The sequence below is a fragment of the Chelonia mydas genome, chromosome 8 (genome assembly GCF_015237465.2).
Source record: "Chelonia mydas isolate rCheMyd1 chromosome 8, rCheMyd1.pri.v2, whole genome shotgun sequence".
NCBI lineage: Eukaryota > Metazoa > Chordata > Testudines > Cheloniidae > Chelonia > Chelonia mydas.
The window spans coordinates 2,515,917-2,529,573 of NC_057854.1; the positions used below are offsets into that span (position 1 = coordinate 2,515,917).

The window sequence follows — 13,657 nt, forward strand, 5'->3', positions numbered from 1 at the left end:
AAAATATTTAAATAAATGGTATTCTATTATTGTTTAACAGCACGATAAATCGTGCGATTAATTGGATTATTTTTTTAATTGAGCAGTTAATCACAATTAATTTTTTTAATCGCTTGACAGGCCTAATCTTTTCAAAACTTTTTTTTTTGTGTGTGTGGAAAACTGATCATTTTCAGTTCTAGAAAAAAGAAATCCCACCGTGTGACTAAGCTGAGTGGTCAGAATGGGGAATGCAAGCAGCCCATGGTGAATGATGAATAGGAAAGAAATTCATAGAAAATTAAAAGAAAAGTAAAATTTGCAGGAGGGGAAACAAATTTTCATGAAAATTGCCATTTTTGAAAATGGCCAAGAGGCAAGATTCTCAGCCCCTTCCGTTCCCACAGAGGGTGAGCATGGGGGCCTGGGTTCTGTAGAGCACTTCAGTGAAGTTCAGTGGGACTTAAGTACTTGCTTAAATGCTTTGCTGAATCAGGGCCCAAATGGGGCAGGAGGTGAGGACTCTCAGCCCCTTGCTGGATCAAGCCTGTAAACTCGAGTTTAGTCAGTGGCTGATTTCCATGAAGAGTTTTGGCCAGAGGTTCTAGCTTGGAAAATGTAAAATAAAAGTAAATACATGTCATTTCAGGCAGACATTTTAATCTTACCTGACTTTTAAAATTTCCTTGAGATGTATGGTAGCTGTATCTGAATTCCCAACTTTACCTGGCTGTATGCAATTGCACTGTGTTTGCCTATCAGAGTCCGTCCTATGAAAAAATTGCAAGCCCACATCCCGTAATTATAACTCCTGTTGTGTTGCTGCAACTGTTGCCAGAGCCTCGTCTCTGGATAATGAAGGGCGAAACAATATTTTATGATACAAACGGCACACCGGCTCACTCTTACAGTCTCGAGCACAAACGAGATATTAATCATAGCGCAAGTAGATTCTAGAAACAAAATAAGAGCAGCCCCAGAACCCTGCTGGTAGCTGTGCATCCTGCTAATTCACCTCGGGGAGCACGAACCTCTGAGCTCAATTAACCCTTCTTCCTGAAGCCACCCATAAACCCTGAAGTAAACACCGTTTTCCCTCTGGCCCCTCTTTTCTATCAGTGACATAGATCATTTCTACGGTGCGGGTAACATGTAATTCCCACTTATAAATTCAGGTCCCTAATGAAGAGTCTGATAGGTCTGGTGCATGTGTGTGGGCACTTGACTCACTCTCGCATTGATTCTGTAAATCAGGATGTTTGATGGTCCTGGAGGCATCTGCTATTTCTTCTGTCTTCCGTTGCTCTTTGAGTCTCCAGTGAAATTGTCTGCATGCAGAACATTAGTTGTTAAATATGTACGAGAGGCTGTAAGGGTTTTTTATTATTATTATTACTCCTGGTCTCCCTCCCTCCCAACCATTGTTCAGAGGCAAATTGGAAATCTGGTAATTAGGCCCTGACTCGTAGTGTAGTATTAGCGGCCCAAGCCAAAGTTCAACACCCTGAAATGAAATTTAAACCAATTAATCTGTTAGATTTTTATCGCTTGTCCGTGTTTTCTCAGCAATTCCCCCAGCACGTGGCCTTTGATCAACTCTCATACAAAAGGTAAAATGTGTGCCTGCTGCTAGCGAGATGGGGCTGACATTAACATGGCACTCATAAAACAATCAGAGCAGTGAAGCCTTCAAACAGACAGGGCACAGTAATATTTAATAAAAGCGCACACATAATCTTCAGAATTAGCATTTTGTGCCTTGCAGTACCTTTGGGAGAAGAGCTTTTATTTGTGGAGTGATCATTATTATAACAAAGAAGAGCTCCCTAATAATTTCCACTTTAACTCTGCAATATGCCACAAGCATTTCTGAACCATTATGCTAAACTGTGGCGGGGTAATCATTTTATTGTCACAGTTTGAAGGAAGGAAAGTCTCCTCTACTTTGGTGTCTGGGGGGAAAAAGCAGACATACACACACATACATACGCACCCAACTCCTCAGTGGAGAAAAAAACTTTTCTCTTCTCTTTTGTTTCTTATGCGCTAAAGTTGGTACATAGCATCCAGTTATGGAAAGTTGTGAAAATTCACCAACACTCCAGAAAAGAAGGGGAAGATTTTTCAAAGCATCTAAGTAGCATGAGTTCCCTTGAAAGTCAATGGGATTTGTGCTCCTAAATCCCTTAAGCGTTTTTGAAAAATCTCTCCCTGAGGGTGAAATCCTTGCTCTATTGAAGGCAGTGGCAAATCTCCCAGACTTCACCCTAGATGCTTAACATCTCTCTCTGTTAATACAGATAGCAGGAGCTGCACAGCAAAACACATGTCAACATTTATTTTTCTCAATGTCTTGCAAGGAATGAGAGGATCTCGTTAATGCTCATAACCACAAGCAAACTTTTATGGGTGTAGGATATGGCCATATCATCTTCAATCAGGAGTGGCAAGGTTCACATGTGCTGTTTGAGAGGTTGCAGTTAATGTGGTCTCCCGTGTTTATTCAATCCAGAGACTCTGCTTTGAGAAGATGCTGTGAACGGAGTACACTCACACTGAATGTCTGAGTGATTTTTTTTTTTTTTAAATGGCATCTGGCAGTGACACTCGCAAGCTCTTTTGGTTCAGGATACAGTTGGGTTGTCTGCCTTTCATTATTTAAAGTGTGTGTGCATTCACTGTTGTTTATTATGATAACTCTTACGGAAGCTTGGAATTGGATTCTGCCCTGTTTTATCAAGTGGGCATGTGTCACTACTTTACCGTTAGAGTTGGTCAAAAAATTTTCACTGACAGGTTTTCCTGATGAAATGTGGAGTTTCGTCGAAAACAAAATTATTCACAGAAAATGTCAATTTCAGTGAAATTTTTCGGGTTTTTGATAGGAAAATACAAAGCAAAACTTTTAATTTCAAATGAACATTTCGAACTTTCGAACTGTGAACATTTTGAAACGACATTTTTGTTGTGGTTGAAAATGTTAACATTTTTCATTTTGATATTTTGGAATGAAACTTTTTGGAACTTTTTGTTCTGCGATTCCCCCTCCCCCCCCATTTCAATGTTTTGTACTGTTTTGGAACCAAAGCAAATGTAGAAATATCAGAATTTTCCACAGGACGTTATTCAGTTTTCTCGTCCATTTTTGTAGCGTTGCTGTTAAGTAAGTACCTCCCAGGAAGATAAATACAGTTAAAGATGCCAAATGATTAACAGATATACGCGGCAGTAGGAGCTGGACCGTGCCTGCCCCAGTGCTGAGGCAATAAATAGTGGGCGGGTGTTGAAGTTCCAGTGAGCTGCTCCCCCAGGTGTCACTTACGCTGTGCTGGTGCTGGATACTTTGGGAGCACTGCATTTCCATAACTCTTCCATGCAGGGCTGTGACTTGGGCAGTGATGTAGACCTTTACATTTACAAACCAAATATGTTTAAAACAAAACACTGTGGGTGCATGGGGGAGGGTGGGAGGTGTCACTTGAAAGTGTATTGCTCCAAAGGGGAGAGATCCCATGGCTCCATGAACAATCAGAAATGCAACCCCACTGTAAACGGATCACATCTCCGGTGACACACACTGTATTTCTAAAACGAGTCCCTTGTTCACTAATTTGCCCCAACCTGAGTTCAGGTCCTCAGGGTACTATATTTCCAGTGCTATTGTTGACAATTTCACTAAGGTAGTTAAATGTGTGTGTCATGTTAAATGTTCGAGAGAGGAGGTGAGGGAGGGAATATCTTTTCTTGGCCCAACTTCCTTTGGGGAGAGAGACACGTTTTTGAGCTTTCATGTTCACCATTCACTGGGACTGGTCACATGCTTAAAGTTACACATGTGCACAAGTGCCTTGATTAATCAGGGCTCAGAGCCTCAATTTGGGAAAGCGTCTGGGCAGCTCCTTAAAGTTCCATTGATCTTGATAGGGCATAGACATGTGCTTCAAGTTAAGCAGGTAACGTAAATGTTTGCCGGATCAGAGCCAAACATGTAAAACAGTGTAAGGAATTTAGCGCCCTTCACTGATTTCCATGCTGAGGATACAAAAGAAAAGTTGCAAGGTAAACATCAAGACGGTACGGACCTGTAATTGGGTCTCGCAACTACAAAAAATACTTTATGTTCATTTTAAAGATGAACTGAATCTGTAATTGTGAAGGCTGCATACTGTTTCAGTTAATGATGTAGGGTCTCAAATAGTTTTTATGCCTGGAGTGGTTTTTTTTTTGAAGTTTGTCTTCTAGTCCTTAAGAAGAGTAGCTCCTCTTGCTGACACGTGGAGAACTGATTATGTTTGGATTTTTATTGCAGTGTGCATACCCACCGTCAACTATAAATATCAGGAATTGTGTAATTTGGAATTGATTTTAATTTTTATTGGTGAAATGATTGGATTTTGTGAAAGGGCTAGATGACATTTAGAAAAGCTGGTTTCGTGGTAAATCCATTGCTGTGAGCTCACTCAAAAGGAAAGCGTTTGGTTTGGGCTTTCCAAAGTTTTTATGCACAGTTTTATGCGAGAAACTTGAATCCAAATTAAACATATTGAAGTTACTTCTGTGTGTGTGCTGCCTTTTCATGCCTGTAATTTTAGGATGTTTCTTTTGTTAGTTCATGTAAAAGTTGAAGTGCTGCCCACTGCCAAATTTGGAGCAATGTAATGATTTTTGGCTGGGGTTTTTTGTCATGTTAGCTGGCACGCCCATCATCTTAAGTAGTGGAGAAGTTTGTGCCTGACACTTACAGCCTTTGGCAAGTGGCGACAGAGTCCGTTTGCATCCCATGTGCATCATCTGTCACTCTGGAGCTTTTCTGCATCAATATCCACAGAAACATGTCCTGCTAGTGCCGATTCAACAAGTTCCAATTCCTTCCTTATTCCCATCCCCTTGCCCGCCCACCTTCCCAGTTGGCTCAGAGGAGTGGTCTTGCTGGGTGCATCAGTTCAACTCCTACCATCTGGCACTTACCTAATGAATAACATTAATACCTAGTGCTTCTTTAGCGCTTTGTGTTAAAAGTGATTTAAAGCACGCTGCCTGCCACGGTCTCTTTTATTTGCTTGTTTTATTTACTTCCTTTAGGTTTAGACCAAAAAAATACCCGCACACAAGTTCTGAGCACCATGGCAATTATTTCAAATGACTAAACCAGGGGTCTCAAACTCAAATGACCATGAGGGCCACATGAGAACTAGTACATTGGCCCGAGGGCCGCACCACTGACCACCCCACCCCACGCTGCCCCTGCCACGCCCCCACTCCACCCCTTCTGTGAGGCTCCGCCCCTGCCCCGCCTCTTCCCACCCCTTCCCTGCCCCCATTCCAACCCCTTCCCTGAAATCCCCACCCCAACCCTGCCCCCTCCCTGCCCTCAGGGGGTGCAGGAGGGGTGCAGGGTGTGGCAGGGGGCTTGGGGCAGGGGGTTGGGGTTCAGGGTGGGGCAGGGGATCAGGGTGCGGCAGGCAACTCAGGGCAGGGGGTCGGGGTGCGGGGTGCAGCAGGAGGCTTAGGGCAGGGGGTCAGGGTGCAGGAGGAGTGCGGCAAGGGGCTCAGGGCAGGGGGTTCGGCTGCAGGAGGGTTCGGGGGGTGGGTCCGGCTTGGCACGCACCGGGGGCAGGGCAGGCTGGGTGCCTGCCTGCCCTGCCCTGCCCCCTTGCCGCTCTGGGAAGCGGCCAGGACCTGGGTGGGGGGCACAGGGGTCTGTATGTTGCCCTGGCTGCACCTCCAGGTACCTCCCCCGATGCTCCCATTGGCTGGGAATGGGGAACCGCGGCCAATGGGAACTTCGGGGGAGGTACCTGGAGGAGCGGACAGGGCAATACACAGACACCCCCCCCCCCCCCGCCTCCCCCTGGTCCCGGCTGCTTCCCAGAGAGGCAAGGGGGGGCAGGCAGGCGGGGAGCCTGCCCTGCCCCCGGTGCACGCTGGGCCGGAGCCGCTCTAGGTAAATGCTGGGGGGCGGGGGGGCCGCGGGGAGCTAGCGGGCGGCTGGAAATAGCCCCACGGGCCGCCGCGTGTTTGAGACCCCTGGACTAAACCAAACAGGCAGTTCAGTTTGCCAAGCCTTTCTACTAACATGCAATCCATGATCAGCTGCTAACGACCTCCCCATAAATTGGCCTATACCTGCAGATTGAGGACCCCATTCTCAGTGAAGCTATGCCAGTAGACGTAGGGGAGAAATCCTGGCCTCAATGAGCAAAACTCCCATTTGACTTCAGTAGGGCCAGAATTTCACCCCAATTGAGGACCTGGCCCATCGTTTATTTCTAATACAGGCCTCTTTTGTAAAACTTATACTTATTGATGGATTGGTTTTTTAAACAATTCCTCTTGTATAGCTGTTCAAGGAATAGGTACAAGTGACATATTGTGCACAAATGTAATGTAAGGATTGGGTCCCACGTTCTTTGTCCACACAGGGTGTTAGATGGGAGTACTGGGTGGTGTGCAGCATCAAGTCCTGTGCTGCTCTCCGTCTGTGCCCATATCTCTAATATCTCTGCCCAGGTCTGGCTCTTGAGAGTCTGCTACTGCAGGCAAATTGGCAAACGGCCACTCCATCAGCCTGCACTGACACAGTTAACTGAGGGCCTGTTTCTCCTCTCGTTTGCATTGTTTTTACAGCAGCATAACGCCATTGGATTCAGGCCAGTTAACTCCTGATTTACTCCAGTGTAAGTGCAGAGAATCAGGCTATAAATATTTTGCTGCCCTATTCTGCCTGCATGCAGTGCTCAGCTCGCTTGTGACTCTAAAGTCCTAAAACCTACAGGGCGTTGTGGCAGACAGGTCTAGCCCTGAGTGCTGACAGCTTTAACTCTGACTGCCCTCTCAGCACCCTCACGAAAGGTACGTAGCCTATATCGTGCAGGAAAGGCAATATGTGAGAGTGGCGGTTTGCTGTGCACACGTGGCAGGGGACTTCTTCCATCTGAAAGTGCATGGCACATCTTTTTAATTGCACAATTTTTGACCTGGTAGCGGATATTTATTTTGACAGTTGCTGCAGTATTGCAGTGCGGCAGGGTAGTTTGACACTGGAGCAACGTGGATCTTGTTGCAGAAGAATTAAAGTAATATAGTTGTATGCCCTTTTTATTTAACTAACATTTTCCCTAGTATTTATGGTTAGTTTATATTGTAATGGACAATAAAGGTAGCCGGATTATCTTTTTGTTGAATCAAGTCCTCAGCATTTAAACATACACTAACTATCGGAATATGTTCTGTTTTACCGTCGGTCTATGTCTATCATGCTGTGAGTTTCTTCGCCTAGGCTGAAAAACTGTTTATTGTCTTGATAGAAGCACAAAGACAAAAATTAATGGGCAAAAAAAAATCTCCTCTCCAAGGATCTAATTGGGGGCACATGCACAAGCAAGGAAGAACGAGCTTTCTGGAATCTTCATGTTAGTGGGGGGAAGGGAGGGAATGAAAGCTCCCCCCCCCCGCTCAAGTTGTCTGTCATTAAAATCCAGTTCTAACAGCCAAATACTTCTCTTTTTCATGTGTGTTGAAAAGCAGCTACACCATGTATCAAAGCTATCAGCCCGAGTGAAGGATGGACTACAGGAGGTGCCACTGTCATCATCATAGGAGACAATTTCTTTGATGGGTTACAGGTCATATTCGGCACCATGCTGGTCTGGAGTGAGGTAGGTGTTGTCTGAACGTTAATGTCTAATAGCTTTGTCTAGTTTATAGTAGGCCTGTCTTTCTTCTGGGCCCAAAGCTAAATCAGCAACAAAGGTTTAGATGTGAATTCCTTCTTTTGCTCCTCCAGTTCTGTGCAAACACGATCAAATTTGCAAGTGGCACAAATCCAGTGTAGCCAGTGGAGTTGCACCTGCTTACATCAGAGCTGAATTTAGCCCAGTCGCTTTTATTTCAGGGAGGAGTAAAGGATAAGCTCTCATCTCTGTGAAGGATTCTGCATTTAACATGACAGTGGCCCAGGGCCCAATGAAATAAAAATGTGCGAGATCTTGATTTTTCAGAGGTGCTATGTACCGGAAGCGCTCATTTGCTTCAGCGGGGGGTACAGAAGCCCAAAACCTCAGAATAGCAGGTCCTAAATTCTAGTTATTTTGTTCTAAGCATCAACTGGAGAATTTTCATTTGATATACTGAACTGTACCCACTGTGGGAAAGTATCCCACCAACCGGAGTCCTTCATGCTTCAAAGCAAGCCTTTCTTCTTTCTCATTTCTGTTTTTTTTACTCTATTCCATTGCTCATTTTTCTTAATTTCCTTCTCCATCTCTTCTCTCATATTATGGGTTTTTAATTCTGTTGTTTCCCAAACACCAGTGAAACATTACATCACAAAAGATATCAACAGAACTATCCTCCTGTAACATACAGGCCCACAGAAATCCATGCAAAACTCCCACTGATTCTCTGGCACCAGGATACTTCCGACAGAATGATTTAGATTTGCATTCATGAGGCTTTAAAGGCAGCATTGGAAGTTTTACCTCAAGTCGATATTTATGTGACTTTAGTACTGCAGTGAACCTCCTAATGTTAGTTACAAGCCAGCGTTACTGCATTAATTATATAAATACACACCCAGTGACATTGAGATCATGGCACAATAGTCAAGGTTCCTTGGTAATCAGGTGCAGAGTTGCCTTTTATGATTCCTAAACTAAATAGGATTAAGTCAAAAAAGCTTAAAAGAGAAGCTTGCCTCCCCCTCCCTTTCTTTTTAATCCCCAGGACTGTACATTTTAAATATTAAATCAGTCCTATAATTTGCTTCAGATATTACCCTTTTACCCCGGGTGAGTCTGCTACACATTTGGGAGCAATTTCCATAGGAAGGGTGCCCTGTACAATTTGCAGTGGACTTCACTTCTCTCTCTGTCATTCCCACCTCATGGAAGACCAATGCAGATGGATGAAAGGGTATTATTACAAAGCAGATGTAATAAATGGGATCTATTTTGAAGCCCTTATGTAGACCAAGCTCCCCACTGACTTCAGTGGGGGCTTTGCTTGTATGAGGGTCTGCAGGAATGGAGCCATTATAGTTAAAGATTTTTAATGGGAAAGGTGAAGAGGTTAGGAAGGGAAGAGGGTGTAGAGGCTGCAGCAGGAAATGTACCTAAGATTGGCTTTTCCATTTTAAACTCCAGTTCTAGTGATTAATAAAGGTAATTGGTTGGTAGCTTCAGAGATTGCCAGGTTGAAAGCTGGTGAATCAATTGTTATTGTGGATGGTGGAAAGGCCTTGTCATCAACTCAGACTATGGGAAAATTCAGACGGAAAGGAGTTAGTTTGTTTCTTTGTGAATCTTAGAGAGTGGGTTGTAATTGGGCTTAGAATGGAAATTGTCTTACAGCCTTCACTATAAAATTGTTACTGCAGTTCTATAACCTAGAAATGGAATATGAAAATCCCAAAGGGAAAAGATATGACTGTGGAAAGAACCAGGAGTCCATTAAAAGCAAACCTGGAAATGCGTGAAGGTAGCTGAATGATCTCTAAATAATTCAAACTACACACAGTATCCACATACACAAGACAGGATAAGCCAGCCATTATATTTTCTCCTTTCGAAACATGTCCATTGGATTTTCAGTACCCAAAGTGAAGGTAGCTATCCAGTACGAATGTTTTAGCTGCCCTTTGCTAGAGGAAAGAATGAAGCTCTTCAGATTTCTGGATTTCATTTGCAAGCGCAAAACTCAGAGCAGGCTTGTCAGAAGTTTTGCAAATGTGAGGCTAGCTTTGAGCAAACCTGGTTGGATTTATGATTTTATTTTCAAAACCATATGAAACGTTTAGTTTCTCATGATTTTGCCATAGAACCAAGTGAAGCTTGGTAGTTTTTGACCAAGCTGCACGAAACCCAAAGCAATACTTGAGTTTTGGGAGGAAAGCAAACCCATGCGGATGGAAACCCAAGAAATTAGACCCAGTCCTACAAACAGTCCATTCACTGTGCTCTCCTTGGCAGCACTAGGAGTTCTGATTGCAGTGGACTTAAGGGACTAGGACAAATGTTTGGACTAAGCACAATTTTGCAGAGTTCTGCTAACCACTAAATTACCTCGGACACCAGTAAGCTCTTCTCAAGTTTAATATGGGATACACGTGCAACTTTATTTACATGGACTATACTGGCATAGAAAAAGTAGGTAGGGCTCCAGCCTTGGTCTCAGGACACCTGGGTCCAATTTCTTGCTCTGCCACAGACTTCCTGTGTGACCTTGGGCACATCACTTAGGGCCAGATTTTTTAAAGTATTTAAGCTCCCAACTCGCATTGATTTCAGTGGGAGCTAGGCACTTAAATACGTTGAAAATTCAGGCTCTTTGTGTCTCTGGGCTTCAGTTCCCCATCTCTGATACGGGGTAACAACACTGCTGTACCTCACATGGGTGCTATCAGGATAAATAAACATTAAAGATTGTAGGGTGCTTAGATAGTATTGTAATGGGGACCACGTAAGTACCTAAGATAGATAGATATTTCCAATACAATTCCCATCACATGTCAGAAGCAAGGTAAAAAGAAAAAAGTTAATTTAAATTTTTTTTATTGCTGTCAAGCTGTATATGTTATAAATAATTTGGAATGTAAATAATATAGTTTTAATTTATTTTACATGTAGTCAAGGTTTGCAATTGAAATATTCAGAGGCTTGAAATGGAGTTGATTATGTTAAAGAAGCAGATTTAAAATGATTTCCTGAAACACATATTTATTATTTAAAGCTATATTTTAGTTGTAAACACTCTAACATAATTACAACCTTTCCCAGATAGAGGAGAGCTAAATAAAAACTTAATTTGTCACATTAATTTTGTGCAGAAATGCAGATACCTTAAGCCACTGAGTTCAGTGCATCTTTAACTCTCATAGTACTTTAAAAATATCACATTTTAAAATCATTTTCATAAAGAATAGTGAAATGGGCTCTCTAATACCTTTCTCCATGTGACTTCTGAAACTGACAAACTATTTTGGTATAGGTTTCAGAGGAGCAGCCCTGTTAGTCTGTATCCGCAAAAAGAACAGGAATTTATTTGAGCGTAAGCTTTCGATAGCTACAGCTCACTTCATCGGATGTAGCTCATGAAAGCTTATGCTCAAATAAATTTGTTAGTCTCTAAGGTGCCACAAGTACTCCTTTTATTTTGGTATAGTTTGCGCACATTGGAACTGGGCAAATGACTCACAACAAATAATCTATTCAACAAACTTCATCTCTTTCTGTTTGAGGACAGTCTTGAACAGACTGATTTGTTCCTCAGTGAATGTTCTTGGTTTGTGAATTGTTGTGAGTATTCCACATCTGAGCTGCCGATTAGACGCATGGGAGTTTCTGGCCCCTGATTGGAGGAGTTTAACTCTTGGAATCAGGTTTCAGGGCAAATACTCGTGACTATGAATTCAAAATTAGTTTCTCATCAATATTGTGCAATATTTGCTTAAAATTGATTGTTTCATTGAACATTCTCCTGCCCGGGAACATTCCTGCATCTCCACAGAGTCAGCTGGAAATGTGCTTTTTACTTTTATCCTGAGAAAAGATGGAAAACCCCTGATATACCAGCTCCGCTACCCTTGCACAGCACAGAAGCTGGGATTGATTTTTATGCTGCTGAATCAAATTCTATGGCCAAGATTTCCAAAGCTAACTATTAATTTTGGGCGCCTCAATTTTGGAGGACCCAGTTTGGGACCCTTTAATGGAGCCTGGTTTTGAAAAAGTGCTGGGGCTTTCGCCCTCTAAGTATCGGGGCTCTTTAAAGCATCTGAGGCTGGGCATCCAAAATCACTTAGGAAAATTAGGCCTAAACCTCTCTGCAGACCCTGTCGGGCTCAAGGCTGCTTCTGTTGGAAACAGCAAAACTCCTACTAATTTAAGTGGGTCCAAGATTTTGTTTTTTTGTCCTCACTTCTGTTTTAATGGCCCTCTTTATACAGAATCCAAAGTAAATTTCTGACCAATTGTAATCACTTCTGTAACCACAAACCAGTGCTCACAGAGGCAAAAATAGACTAGTGACTAAACGTAACACTATCTTCTTAACTTTATATAATGCGACTTTTTTCTTTTAAGAAAATAATCTGGCAGTCTCCATAGTGTGAAATGATGCTGCATCACACAAGAATGTCTAGAATATATTAGCAAACCAAAAAAAAGAAAGAAAGAAAGAAAGAAAAGAGGCTTGTTGCACAAATACAAACCCTAATATGTGTTGGATTTTAAAGCACAAATACCTCCCTCTCTTTTGAAGACCTCTGTATCTGTGGTATTAATCCTATCCATTCTGGGTCCCAACTGACGTTAAGAGAGATGATATAAAATAGCTGATGCAGATGCCAGAAATTTAGCCCAGTTTAGTTAAATATCCTAGGAGAGAGGGGCCCAATGCTAAGCTGATGTCCAGATCAGACTTGCCCCAAAGTCTGGGGGAGGCGGAAGTTAATGTGGGGTTTGGGTTTAATCTCTGAATCACAGAGACTGCTTCTTGGCATATCTCTATTCTGACTATTAATTATTTGTCCTATCACTGCATCTAGACTCTGGAGTGCCTGTCTGAGATCAGGGCCCTACTGTAGATACACATAGACATCCCCTGTCCTGAAGATCACACAAGGTAGAGAGACTAGACTAGGAGGAGTGGGAGGGGACCGGAAGCAGGGGCAGCGAGGCGAAGTGACTTGCCCGGTAGGTCATTGGCATTATGGCATAGCTAGTAGGACCCGGGGATGAAATCCTGGCCCCACTGAAGTCAATGGCAGTTTTGCTGTTGATTTGAACAGACTCAGGGTTTCACACTAGGTCTCCTGAGTCCCAGTCCGGGGCCTTATCCACTGGATTACAATGCCTGTCATCATGCTGTCTCTCATCATGTGTGACTACTGTGCGGCGTTTGTCCCACTGATGTCAATGGAACCACTCAGGGTAGTAAAAGTTCCTGGCATGGACTAGACCCTTAGATTGCAAGTTGGATTCATAGAGCTAGGCAGCAAATTTGTAAGTGCCATGGAATTCAGTTCTCCCTTCAGTTCCTGTATGGTGATCAGTATCCCTCAGGGCAGTGAAAGCGATCTAACTGGATCATTTACGTTTCTGATCCTTGAATGCAGTCTCTCTGAGGCAGAGACTGCCTCCTTTGTTACTTGTCTGTACTGTACCTAGCACGGTGGGGCTCTGGTTTTGCCTGGCGTTCATAGGTGCAGTGGTGTTATAAATAACAATTAATAATAATCTTGAGAAGGCAGTTTACTGAACCTTTCCCTAGACACTAAAGACAATCCCTGACATGTCACCCAGCATTAAGCACTCTTGGTGGTTGTGACCTCTTGCAGACCGATGTCGAGCACGCTTGTTTATAAAATGGAATTACTTGATCCCTTTTCATACCCACCAAGGTCTAAATTAGACACGAACAAAATATAACCCAGGCATCCTGGAACATAGGACTTTAGGCATAAGGTTCACCCTTTGAGAATGTGTGGGTGACAGTGTTGTATGTAGAAAAGGAGGACTTGTGGCACCTTAGAGACTAACAAATTTATTTGAGCATAAGCTTTCGTGAGCTACATGCATTCGATGAAGTGAGCTGTAGCTCACAAAAGCTTATGCTCAAATAAATTGGTTAGTCTCTAAGTGCCACAAGTCCTCCTGCTCTTTTTGCGGATACAGACTAA

The 13,657-nt window shown here is 43.1% G+C and overlaps 1 protein-coding gene across 12 annotated transcripts in view; it reads left to right on the forward strand.

Annotated features, from left to right (window-relative positions):
• Window positions 1-13,657, forward strand: part of EBF1 (EBF transcription factor 1) — a 331,639-nt gene that overhangs the window by 229,769 nt on the left and 88,213 nt on the right. For 6 of the 12 annotated variants that reach the window (XM_037906748.2, XM_037906750.2, XM_037906744.2 and 3 more), the window contains exon 9: window positions 7,507-7,637. In XM_037906748.2, coding sequence (XP_037762676.1) covers window positions 7,507-7,637 — 131 coding nt within the window. Of the gene's footprint in view, window positions 1-7,503; window positions 7,638-13,657 lie in introns of all 12 variants that reach the window. The other 6 variants (XM_037906743.2, XM_037906745.2, XM_037906747.2 and 3 more) reach the window with 1 other exon arrangement.